At 32.9% G+C, this 17,309-nt stretch overlaps 1 protein-coding gene across 1 annotated transcript; it reads left to right on the plus strand.

Annotated features, from left to right (window-relative positions):
* Window positions 1-322: 322 nt before the first annotated feature.
* Window positions 323-16,605, plus strand: LOC107444988 (acetoacetyl-CoA synthetase). Its single transcript, XM_043056767.2, has 10 exons — window positions 323-414; window positions 2,854-3,007; window positions 6,047-6,124; window positions 7,214-7,406; window positions 8,155-8,277; window positions 10,357-10,470; window positions 11,739-11,864; window positions 12,969-13,038; window positions 15,018-15,076; window positions 16,379-16,605. The coding sequence occupies exons 1-10, from the start codon at window positions 323-325 to the stop codon at window positions 16,603-16,605; spliced, it is 1,236 nt and encodes a 411-aa protein (XP_042912701.2).
* The last annotated feature ends 704 nt before the right edge of the window (window positions 16,606-17,309 follow it).

The following is a 17,309-nucleotide window of genomic DNA, read 5'->3' on the forward strand; positions in this document are numbered from 1 at the left end:
TAATAACTAATATAATAACAACTAATATAACTTATTCCCCAACTATTTTTAATTAAAGAGGTTCGTGGGAAAACATATTAAGTGACATTTCAGTCATTTTCGTAAAATTATAACTTTGTACAAGAGGAAGGAGATTGCATGTATTTTTTGTGTACTAAAAACTTCTATTTGTATTAAATACCTGTTTAAATAAATTAATATTATATTCTTACAATAGACTATTAAATTTTTCAGCCTTTAGAAATTGAGGGTATTCACAATATCACTTAATATATACTCTAAGCTTTTCAACTGTTCGTCAAATACCAATTATTTATAAAAGATGTTTTTAGGTACGCCTTCCTTGGAGAAAGTTATTATTGTTCCAACCAAAAAAGAAACTTTGTCTAAAGATTTATCTAACATTCGAAATAGGTGAGTAAATATCTCTTATATTTACATTTCTGTGTGAAAAAATCGAAAGGTAATTGAGACAAACATTTGACAAGGTCTTTTGCCAAGGAAAATGAAAAAGCTACAGTAAGTTCAAGCTCCTTACACTTGAAGCGAGGATATGATTTTGAACTCTATATACCATCTTGCTGTGAAGAATTATCTGGGCAAATAATTATTAGCAAATAATTATTATAATTATTAACTATTTTGAATTATTAAACGGCTTTTAAAAATCATCAATATGGTAACATTTTTCCACCTCGATGAAAGTATAGGTATCTACAACTACAAAATTAAAATTACAATTCAGTAGTATATTAAGACGTGTTAACTCGATTCTATGATGGGGTACCGTTTCATAGTTCATACCCGGACGTGATGTGAACACGCTTACCTTGGCAGTAACGCCCACTTCGATATGAACACGCCTATCCTGACAGTAGCGCCCACTTCTATCTGGAAACGTCTACTTTGATGGATGATCAACATTGAACAGTTGACTTGCTACTTGTGACTGCGACATTATCCACCTACTCTCACTGTTGCTACTCAGTCTCGTCTCGTCTCGATCACGCACAACGTCGGCTTGCATACACTCGACTGCTAACGGCAGCACAGGAGCGACTATGACCGTGAAGTTAATACACCTCTCACATTCAGCACTCAAAAAGTACGGTGATCTTATTACAGCTCTCCCGGCTTCTCACAAAAACAGTAATGAATCAACTAGTGATATCCGTTCATCGAATTCTATCACAGATATAAATCTGGCGGGGAAGTACTGCTTGCGCTATTTTCACAATAAATATAGAGAGCGTTAGCCAAAGATAAGCTAAACTTGATCCATCAGTCATGAGTAACTGTTGCAAACTCACATCATATATGAAAATAGTATATTATTCTCAAAAAATCATCATTTCATGCAACGACAGATCCCTCGAAAAGCAGACTTAATATTTGACAATTAGGAAATAAGTATCGTCCTGTAAAACGAACTTCCTAAATTTCTAAGCGTTTGATGGAACAGTTTTCTCATCCCGAGTTGGAATGTATAAAGTGAGAATAAAGCGGATCGGTAGATGTTGTTGTTGTTGTTAATTTACGTCGCACTAGAGCTGCACATTGGGCTATTGGCGACGGTCTGGGAAACATCCCGGAGGATGATCCGAAGACATGCCATCACAATTTTGATCCTCTGCGGAGGGGATGGCACCCCCGCTTCGGTAGCCCGACGACCGCGGATCGGTAGAATTTATTCCAGCGATTGAGGGAAATTCAGGGAAGAGTGACGTGTAAGAGAGGAGAGCGTAAGATTCTTTATGTGACGTGTTGTAGAAAACAAAATAATAAAAGTTTAGCTTACTTAAAGTGCATTCTATCGTATTGAACCAAAGAATTAAAATACACTCTGTGACAAAAAAATCGACGCACCAAGAAGCAGTTGTCCGATTGAAACGAAAATTGGTGGATAGGAAGACAATTTACAAAATAGTAAATTATTAAAATTTCAGAGCAATTGAATAATTTATTGTAGAGTTACAGTAACAAGTTCAATAAGGTGTTGACCAGCCTCTAGCCTGGATACAAGCTGCCACACGGCGTGGCATAGACCGATAAAGCTCCCGAATGGTCTCTTGCAGTATTTCCTGCCAAATTCGATCCAATTGTTGAACTAGGTCATCATTCCGTGCCAGATGCAATCGCCTTCCCATCATATCCCAGACATGCTCAATGGGAGAGAGATCTGGTGATCTGGCAGGCCAAGGAAGAGTTTGACAAGCTTGCAGACAGTTCATAGCAACACGTATCGTATGTGGTCTGCCATTGTCCTGCTGAAACACCAGCCCAGGGAGCTGCAAAAGGAACGGTAGTAAAACAGGTCTTAGGATGTCGTCGACGTACCGCTGTGCAGTAAGTGTACCTCTAATAATGACCAAAGGGGTTCGACTGTCAAAGGAAATGGCACCCCAGACCATAATGCCTTGTTCAGGGCCGGTGTGGCGTGCAATAGTGAAGGCAGGATTCCCCCTCTGCCCTGTGCGTCTCCAAACACGTCTTCGATGATCGTCAGGACACAGTTGGAAGCGGGATTCATCACTAAAGACTATACGTCCCCAGTCGGCATCATTCCAGCCATATCTGTTCAAAACATTCCTGCATTCGAAATTTAAAAGCAATCGAATGATTGCTTCTTGGTGCGTCGATTTTTTTTATAGAGTGTAGTATGCTAGTTTGGAGCGCTTTAACTTTCCTTACCTATGAAGCAATGAACTTTTCTGCTCAGCTTTTCCGCCACACACCAACCTTTTATGATTGAATAATACTCCATTTTCCAAACCGGCAAAAATACCTACATTAAATAAATTTAGTACTTTTCTTTCAAATTTATGCTGCATTTTACTTCCTCTCATTATTTAGTTGTTTCTTGGAAGACTTTTTGAATGAAGGCAGGTTACCAGATGGGTCAGTTCCTGACATAGTGTTCGAACAACTACCACCCACTCACCCAGTGTCTATCTCGTTCTCATCAGGAACGACTGGACTACCAAAAGGACCAGTCCACTCTGCTAGTGTAAGAAACTCTTTTCATTTCTTCAGTATTTTAGCACTTTTTTTAAATAAATCAATTTTTCAGTAAAATTAGTCAGTTTATACTAAACACGAAGTGTTACTTTCTATTGCTGTTACTATTCTAAAATGCCAACCGGCCTGTGTAGGTATCGGGGAACTGGTCTTGCATCAGAAAGGTCCGGGTTCGAAGCAAGGCATGGATATACTTTCCTTTTCTGTACTATCTGTCCTTAAAGTGGGAGCAACGTTGGCCCACCTAATAAGGAGCCCCTGAAAGAGTGGCCAACAAACAACTGCACTTCAGATGCCCTTATGATTTAGGTCATTCTTCGAGGAGGGCATTGAAAAAAAATTCTAAAATAAGTATTAATATTTGGATGTCGAATATGAATAAAAATTAACTTCTTGCATGCAAAACGCTTAAATTATTCAAAACTAAGCATTCTTTCACTTATCAATCAGAAAAGTTATTTTTCAGCAGTCTTTGATAATGAGTTCAAAGGGAAACACAACTATGAAATGACATGTAGATGGTCTTTTTCTGTTATTTTTTACTATAGTCAAACGTTAAGGGGATAGGGAGCTCGCTTCCCAATGAGATGACCTAGGTTCAAATCCCAGCGATGGCTGGTCTATACGAATTCTGCACCCGTCTCGCACTGACCACAGTTACATGAAATATCCCCAGTGGTAGACGGACCATAGGTTGGGATCCTCTCATCGTCAAGCTAACCGTGGGAAGATTTCGGTATTTTCCTCTCCATGTAGCACAAATTCGGGTTAGCTCCATCAAAAAGTTCTCCACGAAGGCAAATTTTACCTAACACTTCATCCAGGAGTTTCCTTGTCTTTTGGATTCAAAATTACCAGAACATTTGTAGTGGTAAACTCAAAATTGGATCGTCTGTTTAACGATGGTCATAAAATGAAATAAAATGGACGAGAGTGGACCACGTGCACCTTGGAGCAGATAAATTTTGCATTTCTTATAACATAGTGGATACCTGTAACAAAAGGTACTATCTGTTTTTATGTGGGCCATTACAAATTTTCCAAGCATCTACTAGACAAAAACTAGACCAAAACTAGACAGAACAAAACCTTGTAAAAGTCACATTTAAAAACAGAACTAAAGTGGATTAGTAACAAAATGTCGTTTTCTTTAATATAGAATACTGATTTTCGCTTTGTTTTTTTTTTTTTAAATTAAAAAAAAGAAAAATATATATATATATATAAAAGAACAGGTTATTTTTGTTAAGCCTAACAAAATCAAAAAATTGTGTTTGCTTAGAAAACTCTCTCATTGTATCTTTGAACGGTTCAAGTTATGCGCTACAATCTAATTAGCACAAATACGTTTTCCTATTCACTATACCACTCACAATATCTTAAAAAATTCTATGTTTTTTAAAAAATTATCCATTTTCAAGCATTCCACTAAATTAGTAAAACATTTATGGTTAACTTGATTCAGTTTAGCTAAATGAAAAATATCTTTTAATTGCATGAATGCCCAAATTTAATCAAGCGCCAATTTTTAAAAGAAAAAACTCGAAATCAGTGGAAGGAATAAAGTTCAATGATCCAAGGTGCGCTATGTGGTGATCTAAAATACAAGACTAAGACATTAAACCAACTTTTCTTTGAGTAACAAAATATTTTTTCCTCAAAAACATTACATTAGTTGCCCGAAAAAAATTTTAGTAATATACGAAATTTTTAAATCAGTTGAATTATTACACTTTGCATAAAAAAAATTCAAAATCGGTCTAAGGTACAACACTCTCCCTTGAATATAAATTTTAAAACTGATTTAAATAAATATTTTATAAAAAAATACTAAATTATTATAAGCTTTATTATTATAAAACATCTCTGTGTGTACTGAATTGGAGATTGATTATCTATTTCAGGTCAAAATTATGATCTGAAAATGAATGGATGTATGAATGGGTCCACCCTAAAAATGGACTGTGACGTGTGCGTGACTGTAATTGTATTTTTGGCCATAGATGGCATCACTGAGAAACTAGAAATGCACCCCCTGCCTTAAATTCGCTTGATTTCACCAAGCAGGCTTGCTTAAATTGACAATATTTTTTCTTTCATTTGCAGACACTTTTATCTTGGAAAGTTGNAAAAATATATATATATAAAAGAACAGGTTATTTTTGTTAAGCCTAACAAAATCAAAAAATTGTGTTTGCTTAGAAAACTCTCTCATTGTATCTTTGAACGGTTCAAGTTATGCGCTACAATCTAATTAGCACAAATACGTTTTCCTATTCACTATGCCACTCACAATATCTTAAAAAATTCTATGTTTTTTAAAAAATTATACATTTTTAAGCATTCCACTAAATTAGTAAAACATTTATGGTTAACTTGATTCAGTTTAGCTAAATGAGAAATATCTTTTAATTGCATGAATGCCCAAATTTAATCAAGCGCCAATTTTAAAAGAAAAAACTCGGAATCAGTGTTATATAAGTAATAGCGTTCAATGATCCAAGGTGTGTTATGTGATGATCTAAAGTAGAAGACTAAGATATTAACCAGCTTCTCTTGTGTAACAAAATATTTTTTCCTGAAAAGCATTACGTTATTCGCCCGAAAAAAATTTTAGTGATATACGAAAATTTTAAATCATTTGAATTATTACACTTTTCATTAAAAAAAGAGAAAAATTCAAATTCGGTCTAAGGTACAACACTCTCCCTTGAATATAAATTTAAAAACTGATTTAAATAATTATACATTTTATAAAAAAATATTAATTTATTATATGCTTTATTATTATAAAACACCTCCATGTGTACTGAATCGGTGATTGGTTAACTATTTCAGGTCAAAATTATAATCTGTGAATGAATGTATGTATGAATGGGTCCACTCTGGACGTGTGCGTGTCTGAAATCGTATTTTTGGCCATAGATGGCATCACTGAAAAACTAGAAATGCACCCCCTGCCTTAAATTCGCTTGATTTCACCAAGCAGGCTTGCTTAAATTGACAATATTTTTTCTTTCATTTGCAGACACTTTTATCTTGGATTGTTGATATTGGATTCCACTGGAATTTGAAATGCGGGGACACGCTTTTCAGCTCATACTCTGTAAGTCATTTTTTCTCTATCATATTATCAGTTAAGAAATAAATGCGTCTGCAAGCATGCACGATTTTAGTGATTTCTTTAGTAATTTTTAACATTATAGTTATATAAATAAGTCTTATAAACCCATGTGTCTCGCACGGCATGTTCTCATGTCAATCATGTTTTCTCATCTTTATCAATGTTTTCCTCTTCTTACCACTTACACGGGGAAAATATTACTTCCGAGCTTAAGAACTTGGTATTTGAAAAACACTTTCGTGTGCTTGTGCACGGTCATTTTTATATAGATCGACACCTGTTTCATAACTGCAGTTCAAATTTCATTTGAGTGAGCTCTGATATTAATTAAATTTATGAATATTCTGAAACTTTTCTGCAGTTGTTAAAATTACTATTACTATTAACTGACTGAAGTTGTTCATGTGCGTGTATTAAATCACTATAATCAATTATATTTGCTCAGGGTAATTCAAAATGAATTCCTCAATTTCATAGGTGTACTACTCAACATGTCATAAATGTATTCATTAAAACTGTGCATACATGCTGAATAATGTTGAATAGTCAACAATAAATGGCACTGGAAGTTCAATTCTCATCAACGTCTCTTGAAAACAAAACGGCTAAAGTGCAGAGCCATCTCAGTATCACGTTATCTCATTAGCAGATTGGTCACGTATCAACCACAGACAACACACTCTTGACTTGGCCACTACTTTACCCTAATCTCAACCCATGCAATTTTTTCCTGTGAAGGGAAGCTTTCCTGTGTAGGAGATCGTTTTAATGTATCTCCAAGTCAAACGACTGTGACTGATTTGAAAGACAGTAATCGCAGCTACTACTACCAACCAGCAGCAGTCGATACAGTCATGTTGCATAAAATTTGGCAAGAATGTCATTTCTTATTACTTTATTTATGCTGTAGGAATTGATTCAAAAATTACTTACATTACGTCTGCCTGTATATATATTTCTTATGAATTTTGCGTAGTGCACTCATAAAATTGGGGCATTCCTTTTGACTAAACCTTTACTAACATCACATATACTTTTCAAAGATTTCAATTTTAAAGAAATTAATTTTAGATGGGATGGACTTTGTGGAATTCTTTTGTGCCCTGCCTAGCGTTGGGCGTGAAACTATTCCTCTATAGTGGATGTCCGTTCTACGCAGATATCAAGCCTAACATATGGGACATCATTGAAGAGCACAAAGTTAACTATAGTTTCTTAGTAACAAGCATTGTAGACCGAATGGAGAAATTTGATCTAAAGCCAAGTAAGTATAAATTGTTAACTTCTACTTTAATTTATTACTTTTGCACTAGTTCGATAATGCACTTAAAAAAATATTTCGAATTTTTGTATAAATTGTATACTAACAGAATATTTAATACACAATGAAATTAAATTAATTTTTGATACTCGTAAGCAGTACAAAAATCATAAGATGAAACCGAGGTCTACAAAATAATAAATGCATAATTTAAGCAATAATACAAATATTACTGGCTAATTAAAACACTTTTTGTCACAATTGTTTCTTTGGGGGGGTGGGGAGGGATTTATATAAGTAATGTTAGTTTAATGTAACAGCATTAGAATAATATTAATTTAAGTAGTTTACGAACATATACTTTTGGAAAAATTTTCATTCAGATTTCAAACTCTTACGAGCATTTTAATGTTTTGATATTAATTTCCAAATCAATTGTTACTTTGTGAAACACTTTTAACTTTAAGAATACGCTGTATTTCGTGTAAATTTTTGATATACTAGGGTAAGGGCTTTTTCAATGTTTTATGTAAGCTTTTTTTGTATTCAATTTTTGACATCACATTGGAAGATGTTAGATGTCAATTCAAATCTTCGTTCTCTTAAATGCATAATTTTTTTTTTGAATTTTAAATGCTCGTTTATAAATTTTGAACGAAATTAAGGAAAAAGATATTTGATCCTAACATACATAAAAAAACTAATATCTAGAACATTTAAACTTAAATACATTCCCATTGATATTTTTCAGATTCCGATGCAAAATTTGAGCATTTGAAAATGATAGCAATGGGAGGAAGTCCAGTAAAACCTGAAAACTTTGAATACATCCGACGCATTGTGGGAAAAAATACTTTCATTGGTAGTATGTATGGTGAGTACTTCTTGTAAAATGGTTTTTATTTAATAAATGGATTTTATTTATTATTTATCTGCTTGGTAACTAAGTACGTGTTCTCCAATACTTTTCCAAAAGACAATTAAGAGGAAATACTGCGAACTATTCGTCAAAATAATTAACAGTCATATCTTGTCCAGATAAATATAAATAAATATGTGTCGATGATACTAAAGCGATGTAAATAAGAATGGAGAAAGACTTACTCTGTCAATAGTCTATTAAAGCCCTGGATACGTAGCTATGGTAGCGACACGCCATCATTTTGGTGACAACAGCAACTCCATTTAAATGTTAGCAATGAAGAAATACGTAGTTTCTTTTGTTAAACGCCACTTTTTATTGATTAACATCTTAATATTTTTTAAGATAACTTAGATATTAGCTAGGAAACCCAGGGCTTTACAGTCTAAAAGTTGTCACCACAGCCACATGAGGAGCACCCGGAAAAAGATGAGGAATTGTGTCTGGGACACTCCCAGTATTTAAATTAAGAGGAATGAGAGGCCGCTGAATGAAAGCACCTGCTTGATTTCTGATTTAAAATGAGATGATTTTTTTTTCAAATGGTTCACTTTTTTGCTGTTTTTATCATCACTGTGGTACAGCATCCACTGTGGACAGTATGCTGGATGAAATAGCAAATTTTGTGTCACACAGAAGGCACGGCTATAACCCTGCTATAAAACCGCTATAAAACCACCACTTTACTAACCGAAAGTTCTTTTTCTAAAATGTTATTGGCTCAGTATAATTAGATATCTGTTTACTTCCAGATAAAATTCCCACCTACTTATTACTTTCTTCTGCAAGTCTTTATCCATAACATTAATTAAACTTAGTCAGTTTCCACACTCCTAACTTTAATTATTTGAAATAATTCAAAGAGCAGTTTAGTTGAAAAGTATTAAAAAAATTATTCAAAAGAAAAAAAAAAAAGAGAATGAGTTCCCTAATTGCAATTCTCAAAATAATAGTTCTCTGAAATCTCCATAAGATATTTCGAAAACATTTGTTTAAAATTAAGTCCTTTGAATGAACATTTTACGAGGTGTTGAATAAAATTGCAATTAATCGATAGCTTTTTTATTTGTTTAATTAGTTAGAATTATTATAGAAATAGGTACAATGTTTGTCTTTTAAGCGTTCTATAAAAGTCTTGCATGCTATTGCGTGCAACTGCTGTAGTTCTTCATTCACTAAGGAGACAGGGGCTCAAACTTGTCCCTAGTTCACCCCAATCTGTGAATATAAATATTTGTTTTTAATAAGCATATATTTCGAGAATAACTGCTCAGTACCATTTTGAATATAACTCTGATGATTGTAAAATATTCTTTGTTGGAGTAAAAGTAGCGAATTTTAATTTAACCGCTAACTCTTCCCAATTTTTTGAAGAAAAAAATGCAAAAAATCTTTTTTTTATTTTATTAATACTAAACTAAAACAAAGTTTTAAGCTAAAATTATGTGCAAAAAAACATTTAATTTACTATCAGTTTACTATCCCGAGTTATCTGAGGCAAATGTAAAAAGTTAAATATTGGTTTTTGTATACGTTCACATCTTCATAATCTGAAAAATCATCTGTATTACTTTCAATTTCGTACTTGAATGGGATTTTTTTCACTCTTTTTTCTATGCAAATTCAGCAACCATCGTATATACAATCACACAAAACATGCGTGCAGTCTCACAATCCGACAGCAAAACAAATCTTGGCAAACTTCCAATCACGGTAAATTTTTTTTAATTTAATTTTTGTTTTATTTATTTATTTATTGCTTCCGACCGTGTGAAAACGTGATAAAACGAAACATACTTACAAATTCTGCTGCACCTGAGTTTTCTCGGGATTATAAATATTTGCAATATATGCATACCCGAGTTAACTCGGGATATTAAATATTTGCAATATATGCATACCCGAGTTAACTCGGGATAATAAATATTTGCAATATATGCATACCCGCGTTAACTCGGGATAATAAATATTTGCAATATATGCATACCCGAGTTAACTCGGGATAATAACTGTTGTTTTTGCTTTGTGTAGGAGCTACGGAAACGAGTGGTACATTTTCAGGATTTTCTCTTAACTTGCCGACGTATCCAGGAGAAGTTCAAGTTCCAGCATTAGGAAAAGATATACAATGCTTCAACGAAGAAGGTAAGACCAGTTAATCAAAACAACAAATTTATTTTTAAAAAAATTGCTAACTTTTCTCTCACAGTCCAGTTTTCTTTTTAAAAAAAAGAAAAAAAGAAAAGAAACAGCAGGGCAATTGAAAACAATTTAAAAAGTTAAAAGTGCAGCTCTCCCTTTATGTGTAATTTAAGCTGGCTTGTGCTGATTATAAAATTTGAATATTTGATAATCATAATAATTTGAATTTGAAATCATTCAATGATAATGACATCATTATAAGCCATATCCCGTCTTTTGAAGAAGTAATTGTGAAAATGAATTTTGCAATAATGAATACTTAAATAAATTTGATCATAGATACAATTACCAAGTTGTTTCAATTAGCATTTCAATCAATCAAGAACTTCGGTATCCATAAAAGGTCCTTGTCTATTTTCTTTTTCTTTTTTTTTCAGTTTATAGAAAAGTGTCATAGTTTTTCGTACGGCAATAATTTGTATAATATTTATTATTAGTAATAATTATTATTTGTTATAAATTTCGTACGGTAAAGTTTAAATTTTTTTTAATTTATTTTAGCCACCAGAGCATAAATATACATGTTTTTTAATACTGTTTATACCTAAAATCTTTCTTGCCTACTTCTTCTTTTACGAAGAACAAATTCATTGAAACATTGTATTCCTTAATTAAAGAGACAGTTAAGTGTGGAATTTCACTTAATATTTTTTTAAAACTTCTATAGTGACTCTGTTTTTCTGTTAGCTACTTTTGTCGTTGGAGATTTCGTACTCGTTTAGTAATGAACATATCTTTTAAAAGAAACTATCTTTTTATTTATTTCGTTTGTTTGTTTCGATATTTGTTTTTGTCAACTGTCTTATTGTCTTATTTGTTTTTGTCAACTGTTATATTTGTTTTCGTTAATATTTGTCTTGACAACTTTTTTGTCTATATTTAAATAAAAATAAGAACAAGAAAAGAGAAAACCTATGAAAGGAATGTAAAAAAATGGGAATTTTTTGTGTATTTTTTCGGGTATTATGTATATAAATAAATGAAAAATAATTAAAAAGAAAAGGATCCACATCTTAAAAATAATTTAAGCGTTAAATTTTGAAAACAATTGGATTTGAAAAAGCTTATAATTTTAAAAAAATTGAATTCATTTCAAGATAAAACTCAATCATCAACCATAAAAGATAAGCAAACTTTTATCACGCAATTAGTCACTAAGAAATCAAATAGTTAACTCTTTCATTTACTTTATTTTGTTTCGTAATTGACAGGAGAACCTGTGATTGGTCAAAGAGGAGAGATGGTTGTAAGGTCACCTAATCCATCATTTCCAGCTTATCTCTGGAAAGATGATGATAAGAAAGTATTGAACTCTAACTACTTTTCAAAATATCCTGGTAAGTACAAAGTTCGTTAAGCTCATTAAACTATTTTAGACTGATTTTGATGAATTTATTCAGATAAATTCCAGACATCTAATATTTAAATTTAAAAAAAAACATCATTATATTATTACGAGAGTGCTGCTTCATGATAACACTAAATTTCATTAAAAACAGTGTCTAAAATTACAATTGGTAAAACGTTTATTAAAACCTATTCGCGTTTCGGTGACACAATGGTGCATTTTCATCGAGAAGTACTGTTTTGTCACCGAAACGCGTATAAGTTTTTAAAAAATTTTACCATTTGTGATTTTAATTTTGAGAATTTCGTTATATCTATCTAATAAGTACAATTTTGTACAAAGGGTCTTCAAAAATTTCTACAAAATATGAAAATAAGGCTTTTTGTACTTTAGAAAGGGGTCCGCAATAAATTTTGTCCTGTGGTCCATAAAACCTTTGTTCAAGTTTAGATGTAGTTATCTTCTTGTCCTGTGGTCTTGTATCTTGTCAATTTTGTCCTGTGATCCATAAAACCTTTGTTCAGGTTTGAATGTAGTTATCTTCTTGTCCTGTGGTCTTGTGTCTAGTCAATTTGGTCCTGTGGTCCATAGAAGCTTTGTTCAGGCTTAGATGTAGTTATCTTCTTCCTCCTATGCACAACCGCTTTAGTGGGCAGAGCATAGGCACAAATGAAGGGGCACTGGAGCTGGTAGTACCCGGTCTTACCCCTTAAGCAGAAGTTATCGAAATGTGACTGAACAGTGGGCTAAATCCTCATTGTTTGTTAGGGTATAAATCTTTAGCAAACATATAATAGGCTGGACTAAAAATAATTTCCATAATTTCAATAACCAATAAGTGATGACAGCTTAAATACTAGAGACCATTAGAGAGTTGAGTAAAACTATCCGCCGTCAATCATAACAATACGCAATAGAGTCTTCCTGATTAGTAAAGTGTAATTCAGAGCTTGTCCGCTGGGAAACTAAACTATTTTCCACACAATCGAAGTACTAGACTATATCCCACCACCCGGCCTTACCCTACTCTCCCCTATAGTAACATATAAAAATTTTCAGCATACTCCATATATAATAAAATATATTATTTCAGGTGTCTGGTGTCAAAATGACGTATGTTTAGTTAATCCTGTTACTAAGGGAATCGTTGTGATTGGCAGAAGGTGAGAAATTACCCCGACTTATTTAACACTTATATAAATTGGTAAATGTGTCATTTAACTAATTAAATTATGTATAATATTATGTATATATACAAGGTCTGGCTATTAATTTCCAGGACTCATGGAATAACTCAGAAGAAAAAAAAGTTAAACACATAGCCATTTAATATTATTCGAAGTAATCCCCATCAGCCGTAATACACGTCTGTGCTCGGCTGTACAAATTTCGGTCCACTTTTGGAATGCTCTTTATTAGTGACGTTGCAGTTTTCGTGAAGGCTTCGACATCCTGAAATCTTGTTTCCTTCAGTGAATTTTTCTGCTTAAGAAACATGAAAAAGTGTGTGCTAGGTCTGGCGAGTATGGTGGATGCTGCGACTCAACGACACCATGCTGAGCTGAGAATCACCTCACAGTCAAACGCAATGTGTGTACGCGAACTTTTTCAATTGCTTCCGGCTTGCGTGCGAACTGCGGCCGAACTGTGTGCGGATCATCTTCCACACTTTCGCGTTCAAAAGCGTTTAAACCATTCAAAAGTTCTTGAGCGAGATAATGCTTCCTTACCATAAACTTGTTTTAACAATTCGTAGGTTTCTGCAGCTGTCTTGCCCAATTTGAAGCAAAATTTAATGTTAATTCTTTGCTCCATTTCACTTCGACAACAGGAATTTAAGAGCTCCGTTTTAATGCGCCTTTCCACGAGAACCACTCACTTCAGAATGGTGCCGATTGCACTGCACATGCGCAAGAAAACACTCTTCAATATGCAATCATTAGCGCCATATTACGGCTTTTCTTTCTCCTACAGTTACCTCAGTCCTGGAAATTAATAGCCCGACCTTGTATATATACATATATATTAATCACATGGACGGACTTAATCACATATTCTTCTCGAATTATAAGTAATATTATATAATAATACTCGAATTATAATAAATTGTGGCCATCTGTTTTGTAACATCCTTTATACATGAAATCTTATGAAAATTTTAATGTTTAATTTTTTTTTACCTGTGTAAACATATACTTTTAAAACATTACATTAAACGCTTGGTCTATAGTCAAATATTTAAAAAGTTATATTTACTTTCTTTAAAAGAATTTTGATGGAAATATTTTCAATGCCGAGTAAATAAATTTGTTTATCTTAAGTTATCCGGCCTCAAAAATAAAATAAAAAATTCATTTAAGTCCAATGTTCGTCTATTTTAACGTAAAGTCGTAAATATGTACAGAATGCGTTTGATACCTTGTCTTAAAGTTTATTTTTTAATACTCTCTCTCTCTCTCTCTCTCTCTCTCTCTCTCTCTCTCTCTGAAAAGTTTTCGGAACTTTAGTATTCAAAAAAGTATACAAAAGCTAGACGTTAAGAACGTATCCAATGAGCGAGCAAAGCGAGCATTGGATTGCGAAGCATTCCGAAATGAACTGCGAAACCAGTTCCGGGGGTTGGCGAGCGCCAGCGAGCAGGGGGCGAAGCCTCCTAGTATAATAATAAAATAACAAGCAGTTTCATAACTATCTAGTTAATAAAGCATTTAATTGCCGTAGAATAATTATACTTCTTTTAAAATAAATCTGAAATGCGTGTACTGATTCCGGCCGGCCGGAAACTCCCCTCGTAGTAAATGGTGACTGGTGCGAGGTTAAATATCACAGGCAACATAACAGTTTGGTCACCTCATTAGGTCACATCCATGTTTCCATAACAAAGCATACCTTTGAATGTACGGAATTGAGAATTGGTCATTCTCTGGTCAAATTACGATCTGAGGATTTATAATAGCCGACAGAGTGTATCGCTTAGAACATTTTTCTTAAAAGACTAAAATATAGAAAATCAATTTAAATGGAAAAAATGTATTTTAAAAATTAGCGGAAAATAAAATTCATATTAGATTCATTCTTACTGTGTTGTTTAAAACTAGGGAAAATGCTCTTATATTCATAAAATAGCTTTTTTTTATTCCAGTGATGATACAATTACTCAATATGGTGATCGCTTTGGATCTGGAGACATTTATTTCGCTAGTAAGTATAAATTAGTAAATGAAAATTTAATTTTTAACTTAATCATATTTTCAACAAAAAACAATTTCAGAACATATTTACTAGTACAATAATGTTAAAACCCTAAACCTATTTTGAAGACCGAGCAGATACTGGAAGTATCAAACAACATACTATGCCAGTGTTCAAAATTGCAAAGCAAGTTGAACCAAATTATAGCTCAAATTCTCTACTGAGTTTATGTGTTGCTAAGTTGAATCAAAGACTGAGGAAAAAATGTATGGTGAAATTTAGCAGAATACAATAACACTTACCGTGTCTCTGACTCTATGGTAACACCAAAGAGCTCGGTAATTTTTACGGAAGCACTTTGGTAATGATTTTGATAAAATTAACTATAAAATATGGTTTTATAATATGTGATAAAATTGGGTAATTTTATCGTAATACCTTAGTTGATGGCGTAAAAACTATTTATTTGGTTAAATTTACTTTTCAGTTTTGTATTTTTATCTAGACGTGTGGTAATAAGAGTTATAATTTTGAAAACCAGAATTTCTGCCATCATGGATCACTAGGGAGCCATGAAATAGCTTAATCACGAACTATTACCCTCAGTTGTTCTTAGATTTTTTTTAGGGAGTACTGTTTTCTCTTATAACCGTAGTTGTAAAAAGTCGACCCCATTTTAAGTTTACGACTACCAATTTCCAAATCCGTAGCCTTGTAATTTTGAACCCAATATAGAGGACAAGAAAACTACTGGATCAAATATTGGCAGAAATTTACTTTTCGTGGAGGACTTTTCAAAAGAACTAATCCACATTTGCATTACATAGAGAGGAAAACCACGAAAACATCCCACGGTTAACACATGATTCGTATACCACTGCAGATATTTTAAGTCAGCACTGTGGTTGGTGCGGTCCAGGTGCGGAATTCGTTGCGACCAGCCATCGCTGAGATTCGAACCCGGATCACCTCATTGAGAATCAAGCACTCTAAGCCCTGAGCCACGATGACTTAGAGAGATATTTCGATTAGTTCGTTGATTTTTATACAATAGATTAAGACGATCTTAAAAGAAATTTAATAAGGCCGATTTTTATGAGAATCATTGCATAGTAATATATTAACTATTACGAGGTATATCTATTTAAATAGTACAGGAAAAATAATATAGAATATTTAACGTTTGATATCTTATTATTATAAATTTGATGTAAATAATACAAAATTTTCTTGATTCATTTTAGCTTATTCGCATGAATGAAACCACATAACTTTACAGAAATAATTTTGTCTTAATGCATATTTTTATAGTTCATGATATGGAGGAGATTCAAGATTATATTTGTGTGGGCCAAACTAGATATGACGGAGAAATGCGGGCTGTTCTCTTCATTAAAATGAAACAGGGTTATAAGTTCGATTCAGATATGAAAGAAAAAATAACTCAACGTATAACGAAAGAGTTATGGATGGATTGTGTTCCGGATGTTATTTTGGAAATTCAGGATATTCCGGTAAGTTTATGTTCACAACGATAATTTTCCAATAGCGATAAGTTTAGGCATACCAGAATTTTTTATCAGTTAAAGTACTCAGTTTTAGAATTGAGTTAAATAATCACTGTCTTACTTTATACTGTAAAAAATGGTTCACGAAATTTTTATCAGTTTTGGTGAAACTGTTTCCAGAGAAATTTTCTAACTTAATATTTCGTCAAACTGAGAACATTTTTATCTTCACTTGTTAGGGAGGCAAATTCGACAGAATCAGTTGACGTAATTCTGTAAAACTATAAGAATTAATTATGAAACACAATATAAAATAAATAAAAAAAATTATGAATACTTAGCCATATCCAGGAATTAAGCCAAGGAAGCCTGCTCATCAAATGACCGCAGCCACCCCTGCATCATCCTATGATATGGAATAAAAGGTTTGAGGATCAAATAAACACTGCTGGACAGTTATCAGACTGGACTGAGATGACGCACAAATCGGGTTGCGATTTCGTCAAATATTTAAGAGATCGCGCTTCGTCAAAAATCACATGATTTCGCGACAAATTGATTGTCAGAAATAATGAGGTACAACTCAAGGATTGCTGAATAGTCAAAAAGAATTTTTTTTTTTTGAGAGTGTAGTTTAATTTTTTATGTAAAATTTAGGAAATTAATCGAGTAAATTCCCTTTTATGCAAATGAATTTCCTGCAAGACTAGGTAACAAATCTGAGTTTTTTTTAA

This window comes from Parasteatoda tepidariorum, chromosome 6 (genome assembly GCF_043381705.1).
Source record: "Parasteatoda tepidariorum isolate YZ-2023 chromosome 6, CAS_Ptep_4.0, whole genome shotgun sequence".
Classification (NCBI taxonomy): domain Eukaryota; kingdom Metazoa; phylum Arthropoda; class Arachnida; order Araneae; family Theridiidae; genus Parasteatoda; species Parasteatoda tepidariorum.